The sequence below is a fragment of the Neodiprion lecontei genome, chromosome 1 (genome assembly GCF_021901455.1).
Source record: "Neodiprion lecontei isolate iyNeoLeco1 chromosome 1, iyNeoLeco1.1, whole genome shotgun sequence".
NCBI lineage: Eukaryota > Metazoa > Arthropoda > Insecta > Hymenoptera > Diprionidae > Neodiprion > Neodiprion lecontei.
Genome location: NC_060260.1, coordinates 24,854,074 through 24,866,701, shown reverse-complemented (window position 1 = coordinate 24,866,701; position 12,628 = coordinate 24,854,074). Strand labels below are relative to the sequence as shown.

Below are 12,628 nucleotides of genomic sequence, written 5' to 3'. Positions count from 1 at the left end.
ACCAAGATAGAAAACACGAAGCGCTGTAAGACGTTGTCATTCAACTATCGAAAGACGATGCAGAAATATTTGAAGAAATGGAAATAAATCGGAGTCAAATAAGCAAAACCGCTAAAATACGACAGAGCTGTATAATTCTACAGTGAAATACAAACCGAACATGACTAAGAGCGACTCGAGAAAAAAAACTCTGACACTGAAACGAAAAGACTGTGAAGCTATTCAAAAAAAAACTACAGCTGAATAAATTTTAGCACACTTTGTGATCATGATGATTCTGAACTACACCACTATAAATATATGTATCATTGAAAACAAGATGACTGACCCTGAACCAGACCTAAACCAAACCCAAGCCTGAAAAATGGAACATTAATTCTTCAGTACAGTCAACAAAACTCAGTTACCTGGAACAGATGAAAAAACAATTAGTGATATATGTCGAGATAGACAAAAATGTACTTAGCTTAGAAGAGTAAAAAATATAATTAACAAAAAGAGACGAATTAATTAGCTGAAACAGACAGAAGATTTGATTAGCTGTAAGAGAAAGAAAGTTTGATTAGCTGTAACAGACAAAAGGTTTGATTAGCTGAAACAGACAAAAAGTTTGATTAGCTGAAAGAGATAGAAAGTTAGATAACCTGAAACAGACAAAAGGTTTGGTTAGCGGAAACAGACGAAGGTATGGTTAACATAATTACATAAGATCATACACTAGCAAAAAATGGGTCGAGTCCAATATGATATTCACTTTAATATTCGTTGCGTCGGTTATTAATTTTATTGACGAATAAAGAACATTCTGAATTTTTTTAATCGACAGCTCTTTCTGCGTTGAGTTATTAAAGTGAATATTTTTTTCCACTGAATGTTCTATGGTTCTAAGTGCATTTGTAAGTTGAGAAATTGGTTTTGTTGCCCTGAAACAGAAGATAATACGATCAGTAAAACGAGTATTTCTGTACATTTCAGATATATTTCATAAATACTTACGCCAAAATTCTCCACTATCACTATACACTACAGAGATTTATGTTCCTGCGCATTGAGCGCCGGTTTTCAAATGCCGCGCTTTCTCTCATAACTAAAGGGTATCAAGTCCACGCGCAAAAGGCTGCATGGAACTTGACAACTTTATTATTCGTAAAAAAATTTAACGAAGAGATAAAAGATCAGTATATCGAGAGTGCGTGACTCTTTTATATACTGTTTGTAAAATCGACGGGCAAGAAAACGTGTCCGATTCCCGTTAGTAATTTACGCGCAAAATGCTGCGTCCAATTCTCGTGATTAATCCACGCGCAATAAGGCGCGATAGATTAAACGGTCAAAAAATTTGTAGCATCTGGAACCTGTTCCAAAAATTCTGTAGATACACAATCCACATCTGCATCTTTTTCAATTAGATACATTGCTATGCGGATTGTTGTTCTCAGAATATAAAGCGATATCGGGAGGGAGGTTGGAGGGCATGCATTATTGTGTGGCGTGACGGTCGGCGGTCCTCTTCGACGCGAAGTCTTCAAGCTCAGCATCTCTCCCCATCTAGCGTACCACGGAACGCGATAGATGGTCCAGAAATGCGTTTTGCCCATTCAGACGATCACAGAGATCAATTGAATGGAATACTGATTGGTAATGACTAAATAATTGAATTGAATAACGATTGAAAAATGGTTGCAGAGTGATAAGAAATGGTAAATTCAATTTCGTTAATATCAAATGCTTGCAAATGGTCGAGAGACTCGAATACGGAGTCTTTTGGGAAACAAATTTCTGTGATCGTTTGACGCTGTGGATTACAAAAGTTAGTAACATCACGGCTCATCGCGACCTTCCTACCCTCGCCTGCTTCCCAACGGAACCACCCAACGGAAAAGAGAGACTCTCACACACACATGCATAAGCCCCTCCACTGATCCCAAAACGTCCACCTACCTACCCGGTTACCTATATTCGATCTAAACGATTCTCCATTTTTTCCAACACACATCATTCTTCATCATTTGCGCCGTGGTCACTGACTTACACTTTCGTTGTTTACCTGTTGGGAGTAAAATGTTTTTGTATCGTAGTCTGCCTACTGAGAATACAGTATCGCGGTTGTATCCCGCTAACCCTCGTATTGTGTGTATGATTTTAGTAAATGTCGGCAGACTATCGGTACATTAACCTTTTGTAAATTTGATTAAAAACATGCTGTATGCCAATTAGCATTTTTCTAAGCGAACTAAGCCAGCACTTGATCAATACTTGTTGGCTGTTAAAAAATTGAAAATGATATATAATATAAGATGCAATTGGATTACGTTACGTTATGCCAGAATTTGGAATTTTGTCGATTTAACAATAATGTAAATAATTGAATTCGTTCAAACCTCAGGTGAACCCACCACTTAAACGACATCGGTAAATTCAAGTGTAGATTTTTACATCAGTTACGAAACGCAATCCGATCTCGCGAGTGTCGAATAAGCGATAGTTACCTGTCGCGATGCTCATTCCACTTTTAGCAACGTGCAAAATTTCTAACTTTAAATACGCAACAGTAAATTTAATTGCGAAAAAAAAATTATTAGACAAAGTCAAGCACGTTGCGATCGCGAATGAGCCTATCCATGCAGCTAAGAAATCGAAGATTTGTGTAACAGTTGTTACCGCCACGCCACGTGACAGAGGAATCCCAGGGAAATACCCATAACCTAACACGTGCAAACTCACCAACGTTGCCGAGAAATAGAAGTTACTCGGAAGTCTCTGCTTAAATCTGTGGAAAACAAAACAGAACACTTGAATTAATTTAGCAAATTGACTTTTCAGTTTTTAAATTAATTATTACTTTTGTCTAGTTTCATACTTATGCATTGCATGTTATGCAAGAACAAAACTTCGGTTTTATATATACCACCTTGAATTATTAATCAATAATTAAAATAAGTATCGTTACCTTGACTCTGGCCTGCACCACACTTTTGCACGTAGTAGTTCTTGTAGCATCTCAGGTGTATTGGCGAAGCGACGCACTTTTCACGTAATTCACATCTTCACCAATCTCTTATAATCCAAATATCCGCATTGCAATAACATTCGATTCTACACTTGCTTTTGGTGCTGTAGCTGTCTGTTTGAACCGGCTTAATAAACCTGCTAAAAACGCAACTGCGCATTGGTGGAAAATCAGCCAAAAAAATAATAAAATTGATACTCGACTCACACAGACAAAAAGACACATCACTGATATCTCAAGTTACACAAAAAAATGTAAACTCGGGAGACGAAATCCACCTTCAAAGTTTGCAGGATGTTTTCTATCTTAGTAACTCGGTTTTTTTTTTAAACCTACACAATGCTCCTCGTGTATTATTCACAGACGAGTATGGTGGAAACACACTGATCGAACAACCTGAACAATGCGGTCTGAATATTGAACTGATCCTGAGAGCACATGATTTCGCTCGGCTTGCTCGGAAACGACTGATTGCGACTGATGCCTGACGGAGCTCAGCAGAGTTAAATCAGTTCTCTGAAGGACGGAAAACAATAATTCTCCCACCCTCTCTGTCGCTCATCCCATGGAGTGGGGATAGCTACACGCACCTGCTTAGCTGTGTTTCCCTACTCGTAGCCCCCATTCCATGGGTAGAGCGACAGAGAAGGTGAGAGAATTAGTATCTTCTGTCCTTTAGAGATCCGATTCAAATCCGTTCACGGGATGCTTACGCCGTTGCATACGCTCCTAAGGCGTCCTTTATCTCTATGGCCTCAACGGCCGGGTGAAAACACCACGTAAGCTACGCGCAATGTGATCAAATGTTTAGAGGATTACCGTAATATGCGACGTCAGGAGAAATTTGAATTCTGGGGCCACTTACGGCGTTGACTGAAGGCAGTCAAGGTACGAAGTAAGCGCCACCTTGAAAACTCACCACACCACCTAGAATTTGCTACAAGAACTTTGACACCACGATAAAAAGTCACTTGAATTGCTCTATGTAGGAACCACGTATGCATTGTAGTCTATGCCGCTGCAGGCATAAAATTTTATTTATTTACCACCAAAAATAAACCCACCTCGGCGAGATAAAATAGTATCTGATATTCTAGTGATTTATCACGATATTATAGAAGGATTTTCGGAATTCTTTATTTCGGTTAATTAGGAGTCGATCGTTGATCTGCTGCTATACCTCGATACGTGAGGTATATTCAATTTTTATCTTGCGGACCTTCTACATCCAGTTATTATTGACGAACTGTCAGAATAGATTGACTGTCAAATAATAACTTATTAGCTGTTGAGACAGACTTGTTATTTGTTACGTATTGCAGCATAGAAGCCGATGTCTTAGCGTTTTACGATACGCAGAATAGTGGATTGGTTCAAGTGCTCAGACCAGTTTTGTCTAGTTGTGCTGTTCTAACCTCAGAAATTTCAACGTGTATTGTTTTTCACCATATTTTATTCTTTCGCTCGAATCCATCAGCGTGCAATTTGTTTAACTAAAATTGATCTATGATTTTCTGTCAAAAACACACTACTGCTAGTGAATATTTCATTCTCATATAAGCCTATACCGCGGAATGATTTTCTGATCAATGTCAACAGTCATGTCCAACGAAGAACGTCTGCATACGCTGCTTGCTGATTTAGGAAAAGCAACGTTAAGGGGAGTGCGTAAATGTCCAAAATGTGGTACGTACAATGGGTCACGTGGGCTGAGCTGCAAGAACAAGTACTGCGACGTGGTGTTCAAAGAGCCGGGGGAAAAACGAAAATTATCAACGGAAGCTTGTAAACTTATAACAGGATCAACTGCCCAGGTCTTTTCTGTCAGGGTACGAGATAAAGGTCCTGATTATCGTGGATTCGTACAACTTCCTGTGATTAACACAGCAATGGTTGACGAAAATTCCGCCCTAATAACGCAAACTACTGCTTTATGTTTCGTTGACACTTGTGAAAGAAGTTTTAATGCAAGTGTATTAAAATGTCACGTAAGTCTGCTTGAACACTTTTTAAAGATTTACTGTTATGAATTACTCTCAAATTTTTAATTTACAAATATTGTCTACGGGAAAAGGATGCGTCTGAATTATCCATATCAACTTGCCAACACATCCAAGCTGCGCTACGTTGCTATGCCGAAGCTCAACCATTGACTCTGCGTAATTCAATATTGTCATCGTTAAATGTCAATAATGAAATAAAGCAAGAAATATGGCTGCTAGCTACGGAGACATCGGGTCCCTTGGTGCAAAGAGTGTCAAAAAATATTATGGCAGTCAAATGTAAAGCATCACCAAAGCACCCGCTAGGATACTTACATTTCTCATTTTTCGTCACTAAATTGAAGGACAGAGTTGAGCACAGATGTTTATGCAGTTGTTCCGCCTTTAAAGTACGTACTTGTTGTTTCTTCTAATATTCTTGCGTAAATTATAAAATTTGTAAAATTATAATTCTTTCTAATGCAGAGTACAACAAAGTTTGGGGATAAAACGGAGGTGTCACAATCTCAAATTAAACGTTGCGTGCATTTTTATGCTTGCATATGTGCATTTGCTAGTGATCCAAAGCTTACTGAAGAATTTGAGTACTACGTTAATTTAGATCAGGCTGATCTCAGTACACAAAAATCTATGAGCACCGAGTTTCAAATTAACGAAGCTGATAAAATTGTTGGAATGGGTAAACGATGCTTTTTAACAGAAAACTTTATATTCGTTGTGTAATTCTTATTCAACGCATAAGTTCAGTTATGATCTATTTTTTCCAAATATGACACTTAAATATTTGACTCCTGTTTTCAGATTTGGAGAGCTTGACAGCTGATGAAACTGATACGCAGCTGTTAATATTTCGAGATGATACGATAGATTTGGATACTGCAATTTTACCTCATAATATTGTAGAAAATATTGAAGTAGAATGTGATCATAATTTGTTAGATGATGCCAATATTATTTCACAGGTAATTAATTAATTGTATGGATATTGCAAATTCTGTTGTGATTTACTTTCTCTTGTATATCAACGTTATATACCTGTGAGTTATGTCTGATTTAGAAACACATTTTGCTTGAACATATCCATTGAAATAGTTACTTATATCTCTGTGCTTTACAAGCCATATTAAAAATATATGTAGGTCATAATTTGACGCCAATTTTCATCAGGTACATAATTTGGAAGTGATAGACCACAACTCGGTACTGGATGAAGATACAGTGAAAATTCTCGATAGTCAATCTCTAATTGACACGAAGTTTAATGTGATAAATGACAGCCAGTATCTATTAGACAATAACAATGTCAAGATTCTTGACAGTGGTACAGTCAAAATACTGGATGCTCATACCGTACTAGATGCTGATACCATGAAACTTCTGAATGGAAGTACAATAATAGATGATAATACTGTTCAAATAATCAATGGTAATGCAGTAATACAGTGCGGTTGTGGCGATATGATAAGCTCAGACAATACTGATATGCTGCAAACGAGTGGGAAGAGGAAAAGAGATGAAAGGTTACCAAACCTGTCTTCCACAAGTTTAAATAATTTGAATTCAATAGAGCCCAGAAAGGCAAGAGCAAGGCCGACGGTTATTAAAAAATATCATAATTCATGCGAGAACTTGGACGAAAGCAATACCAGCTTGTCGTTTATCAAATGGCTTGCTTCAATAACTGAAAGAATAAATCAAACAATGCATTTTCAATTCGATGGCAAACCCGATCCTTTGGTATTTCATGTGCCTCAAATATTTTTCGATTGTCTCCGAGAACGGATATCGTGCGGTGGTAAGAAAAAGAGGCTGCCAAATTCGACAACGGCTTTTGTTAGAAAAGATGGGGTACCTCTGGGCACATTCACGAAATACACCTGGCATATTACGAATATACTGCACGTGAAAAGTATTTTTGAAACTCCGATTATGCCCCTAGAAATAACTAGAAGTTTCGTACAAAATGCTGACGGAACTTATGAATTGTACAAGCGGGAAGAAACGGAAATGGACAAGTTTAAAAAAACTGGTAATCAACCGTTGATTAAACCACTAGAACTGAAAACGTACCTGAAAGTCGGTGAGTAATTGCTTGCGATACTTGAGAAGTAAGATTTTCAATAATATAATACATCATTAATTATTTGCAGGTAATACTTCCCCAAATCAAATCGAACCAACACCATTTTTGATCGAATGGATACCGGATATATTGCCGATATCTAAAATAGGAGAGCTGAGAATTAGATTTGAGTACGGTCATGTTAAAAATGAACTTACTCAACGGCGAAGAAAAGTTGCTCTGTTGAAAAATTATTGAAATCTAAGATAATTTCTTAATTTACTCATTCCTTTAGCAGAGTATGAGCATGGATTATCAAAGTTAACATTAATCAGCGTGAATTGTAGAAAACTTATTTGCAATCTTGATGTATTATTAATCAATTTATCAAATCATGAATTTTATAAGTTGTATATTACGATGCAAGCAAAGGTATAGCGGGTCTTTATTATCAATCCATTGTCGTATGATGCCCGAAGCTGCATTGTATTTAAGGATGAAAGCTCACTCATTTCCTGAGCCCCTTATTGCGTGCGTTAAATTTCTGAAAATGTGTGGGATTTCACGATCTAACTCATTGGCATCAGAAAGTTTATCATTTCGGGCAAATCATAAGAAAATCAATGACTGCTCATTTGTTAACATAAAGTGAATATAGAAAGAAATGCGGTAGAAAGCAATACTCTTAATTAAATACGGTTCTCCAGGAGCGTTATAGATATTTTCTGCCACTAGAATGCAACAATATGTTTGATACTTTTTTCTCCAATACGTATGCTGAGGGATTAACTATGTTGCAGTAGAATGATGTGTTGTGATTGTGCATACTTCAACAAACTGATATAATTTTTTTGGTTCCCATGTATGGTATAGTTTTATATTAAAATCGGAATTTAATTATGAATTTTCCGAAGCCAGTGATACGTGCATAATAATATTAACGTGACTTCGTGTGATTTTTAGTTTTCGAAAAATCAATTTCATATCATATAGTATCATCATATTTATTTTGTAACATAGCATAATTTCGTTCAAGTTTACTGCGCGAGTAAACGTGTTTTGTTTTATTTTATCTGCTTCTACAATCAGACTTGTACACCTATGTATAAAAAATCACTTGTATTTAAATCTAGTTTATTAATCTACATGAAAAAATTACAAATTTCTGAATTTTTGACTATTAGTTTATTTAGTGGTCGAAGTAGTAAATGTATAGTATTTATGATGTAAATACTAAAGAAAGAAACTATGTGCATGGAAAAACAATATTACTCCATTTACTGTAACTTAAAAAACCCGATTTTTCTGCTAATATAATTTTTCCATCAACAGTAATATGACCTAAGGAAAAACAAATAAAAATTGGAAGTGAACCATTTCTTACTCACTCTGATAAATAATGAATATGCAAGACGGCAACTACGTATGCGTATATTGGGATTCTGAGATTTTTGGCAAAAGGCCGATAATTATCATTTCTATGCGGTACCTGAGCGCGGGCGTGGGAGTGTGATTCAAAACTAAATCCATATCATCAATCCAATAGAGAGAAGGAACGGTGAGTAGACGTCGAAATTAGTAGAAAAAAAATTACGTTCATTAAATGCATCAGAATTGATACATCAAATGGAATAATTCTTAGAAGTTTAGTTCCAATACTGATAATCGAGCTTAGACCTTGGGGTTCAAGCGAACGCCAATAACGCGAACGACGATAAACCTTTGAAAATACTGTCACGCGTTGCGACTAGATTTTTAATTAGCATTATATTAATTTATCGCGAATTATATGCTCTGAAACACGGTGTTTTCATTATAAAATATTCCGAACGTGATTTACGCAAGTCTTTATTGACCGGATGTCACATATGAAACCGGAAACTTTCCCAGCCGGGAAGGAGAGATAGTCGCGCACTTCCATTTTCTCGAACCTTTTGGCCGACGGTGAGCACGTGTTTGAATTGCCGGCGGTTCTTAGTGGAGATTATCGCCCCTTATATTTCCCGTTTTTAATAATACGAAGTAAATAAGTAAGCAATTGTGACCGTGACTGAGTTATCGAGGAAGTGATAACTCACAAGGGAAGCCAAGATGAACCCGGAGAAGCTGAAGAAGCTCCAAGCCCAAGTGCGGATTGGAGGCAAGGGTACACCTCGCCGCAAGAAGAAGGTAATGAGTTGGTTTATGATAATCCGCGTTTTGTTAATGTCACGGTGATATCGAGTCCGTTTAGGCGTGACACGTTGCCTGTTGACGGTTAAAACAATCGTGAGATTCGAAGAACTTGTACCTCGCTGCCAATCACAAAGAACTTTCTGTTTTTCACTTTATTAAACAAAAAGGTCGCGAATTTTTTTTGTGCTTTATTTCTTTTGGCTTCATTTTATTGTTTCACAACGACCCGTAGTACCTGAAATCGTTTGATTGGTACTTTGGTTAAATATCGGATGATTGTTTCATGTGAAGTGGTTAGAAAATGTGATTCATGAGTTTCACGCTCGAATTGAGAGATTATTCTCAAGGCTAAGCAAATATTAACTACTCTCTACGATTACAATCACTCAGAACTCATTCTCTGTAACCAAATACTTTCAACTCAACTTCGTTTTTTGTTTTCAAATTTTGACCTGTGTAACTGGTTTATGATCCCAATCAAATTAGTTTACGTGCACTCAAAGTAATTGAGGTGAACACTTCACTTTGTTGACTGGAAAGCTTGATTACACTTGTTTCAATTTATTCGATCTAAATATTTTCAGCTGGATAATCATCTAGCTTCAGCATCAAAGATACAAACTTTTACAGAAAAAGTCAAATATCATTTAAAACATAATTCATGTGTCTTTGACTGGCACATTTTATTTGATCACGGTAAATAAGGAAAAACAGTTTGATATATTTGAGTGACTGTTATAGGTTGTTCATGCGACTGCAGCAACCGATGACAAAAAGCTACAAAGCTCCCTGAAAAAGTTGTCGGTAAACACGATTCCCGGCATCGAAGAAGTGAACATGATTAAGGATGACGGAACTGTCATCCATTTCAACAATCCTAAAGCACAAGCAAGTCTTTCGGCAAATACTTTTGCCATAACTGGTCATGGAGAGAACAAACAGATCACTGAAATGTTACCTGGTATATTGAGTCAGTTGGGACCAGAGGGATTGACTCAACTGAAACGATTGGCTAGCTCTGTCGCTGGAAGTGCCGTTGGCAAAGCTGCACTTGAAGAAGACGATGAGGTTCCAGACTTGGTTGAAAACTTTGACGAAGCGAGCAATGAGGAGGTAAAAACTGAGCTTGCTATACTTCATGGGTTTGACACTCTGAGATCCATTTGCTCGATTTGGCTTGCAAATAATTTTCATGTTTCGATGTGGAATCTTGCTGTAATCGTGTTGATAGAACTGCTTCAATTCACATTGTCTATAGGTGGCACCAAAGAAGGAGACTGATGAAAAACCAGCTGAAAAGCCTGTCGAGAAACCAGTTGAAAAGCCCGAAGAGAAGAAAGAAACCATAGCCCCTGTACCAGAGGAAAAAAAAGATGCACCACTGGCAAAACCTGAAGCTTAAAAACTGTGGTGAGTAATTATCATTTAAATTACATGTTGAACTGTTCGTTTTGCGTAACCTCTTTACTATATTAGAAAAATGATGAAATATGATTTACAAGCACGAAAAGTTCTGTCTTGCTTAAAGTCTGGATTTTATACTAGCTTTGAATTTTGATGTTATTTTTTAAAAATAAAAAGATTTGAAAATTTGAAAATGCAAAAAATATTCAAAGAATACTTGAACTATCAATGAAAACAAAATAAATTGAAAGCTTTGATATATACTTAGATAAAATATTTTCTGAGATAGACTCACTTATGTTCAATCCTGTTTTTATTTTATCGTATACTTGAATAGTTGGCGAAAAAATGCTTCATTTATTTATTAATTTAATTTCTACCTTGCCAAATAGTTTGGGATGAACTACCAGCTGTACGTTTTCTTTACATTTGTGTTGTATTTTTTTTTTTTTTTTTTTCTAAATTTATGTATGTATGTATGCGTTCATTTAAAAAAAGAATAGTTCACAAAAAAAATAATTAGGTCGTACTTTTTCTGTCTCCAGTTGCACAAAAATCTAGCTTATACCACGGATTGAAAACGATAGAGCTGTGATGTCGCCCGTGCCAAGATATATTCATATGTAGTAATAACACTGGAACTTAATTTTCTTTAACATTTGTAATATCTCCTTTCAACGAAACTTTTTTTTTTAATACTTCAAATTATTCCAAGTTCTAATTGTACCGATCAATGATTGAAATGAAAATTTAGGATGAAATTTACTTGAACTTTCATCAAAATAATTTATCTAGACATATTTAGTTCATTTAAAAAAAATATCGAGAACAATTAGGTTTAAAAAATTCTGGACGTAATGTTGATTATTTCTGAAAAAAATAAATATTAATGATTAAATTGTCTCTTTTGTAACGATACGTGTTTTCCAACATACAGGATATGTTTTTTGTTTTATGGTACTATTCAATAGGTAAATGATTCAAGGAAATGTCAGACAACCGAAAGCAGCTTTTTCTGTGCTTGTTAGTTTTTTTTTCTCTATTTTCTGTTTACTTTTGTAAACATTGCTTCCATCACTCCACGTTTTATTTAATTTAAGTTCGTTAGAACTATTTTCAACTTGTTAAATAATAAATTGTGACATTATTCGGCATTTCAGGAGCTGGACCACACGAAGCAGTTTTAACAGTTGAGTTGTGAGGCATGCTCAACCTTTACACAACATATAATACACACTGACATACACCATGATACATTTATATAAGTATAATGAACGAGGAAAAAAAAATCTTAAAACAGTTGGAAAGTCAGAAGATTTGAAGTGATACTGTATTTTACTCATTGTTTCATCCGAAATAAATGCTACTTCAAATCGACTCCGCAGTTTTTTAAATCATCAATGCTTTTTTTACACTTTCGTTTTTGTTTCTAATTTAAAATCTTTAACGTATATTTGCAAAAATATATCACAAAACAGATTTTAGCATCTAATAGCTGCTCACAACCTTGGATTGGCTATAATGTTGTCATGACTCAATGCAACAAATATTTTTTTGAGATCAATTGAATCACTCTTGCAGTGCGGTGGTATTACTGAACTATTTATGGTAAAAACAATTTTGTTTCTAGTTACCTTAAACCCGTACTGCAAATTGCACTATAATGCAGTGAGTGAGATGTTTGACCAGGTGAAAAATTACTCGTGCTCTAGGCATTTGTCTGGTGGTGCTATTTGAATATCTGAACTCCTTAGAAGATGTAAGGAAACGATGAAAAAAATAAACTAGAGAACGCTTGATAAGCCCTTAATTTAGTCATGTAAGTTATAATCACCATCATTTTATAAAATATTCTGCATTGTGTGACAATTTGTTTTTATTCTTGCGGGGGGGATGGGTATAATATTTTGTAATTCTAATTTAACCGTTGAATAAACAACTCTCTGATGAAAATAATACACTCAAGTGTTAGTC

General features: G+C 35.8%; 2 protein-coding genes across 3 annotated transcripts; both read left to right on the top strand.

The window, feature by feature from the left end:
* Window positions 1–4,036: 4,036 nt before the first annotated feature.
* On the top strand, window positions 4,037–8,618 carry LOC107227978 (uncharacterized protein C2orf42). Its single transcript, XM_015669310.2, has 7 exons — window positions 4,037–4,203; window positions 4,610–4,998; window positions 5,085–5,402; window positions 5,479–5,692; window positions 5,815–5,975; window positions 6,181–7,093; window positions 7,164–8,618. The coding sequence occupies exons 2-7, from the start codon at window positions 4,612–4,614 to the stop codon at window positions 7,331–7,333; spliced, it is 2,163 nt and encodes a 720-aa protein (XP_015524796.2). The 5' UTR covers window positions 4,037–4,203; window positions 4,610–4,611; the 3' UTR covers window positions 7,334–8,618.
* A 362-nt stretch (window positions 8,619–8,980) lies between these two features.
* On the top strand, window positions 8,981–12,610 carry LOC107227964 (transcription factor BTF3 homolog 4). Of its 2 annotated transcripts, XR_006903792.1 has the most exons (5): window positions 8,981–9,244; window positions 9,992–10,363; window positions 10,509–10,660; window positions 11,200–11,280; window positions 11,815–12,610. XR_006903792.1 is itself a non-coding variant. In XM_015669295.2 (4 exons), exons 1-3 carry the CDS (start codon window positions 9,167–9,169, stop codon window positions 10,650–10,652), a joined length of 594 nt encoding a protein of 197 aa, XP_015524781.1. In that variant the 5' UTR covers window positions 8,983–9,166; the 3' UTR covers window positions 10,653–10,660; window positions 11,815–12,610. The 2 variants fall into 2 exon arrangements, 1 of the variants encoding a protein (XP_015524781.1); XM_015669295.2 differs by lacking the exon at window positions 11,200–11,280 and having other exon boundaries at window positions 8,983–9,244.
* Window positions 12,611–12,628: the final 18 nt, after the last annotated feature.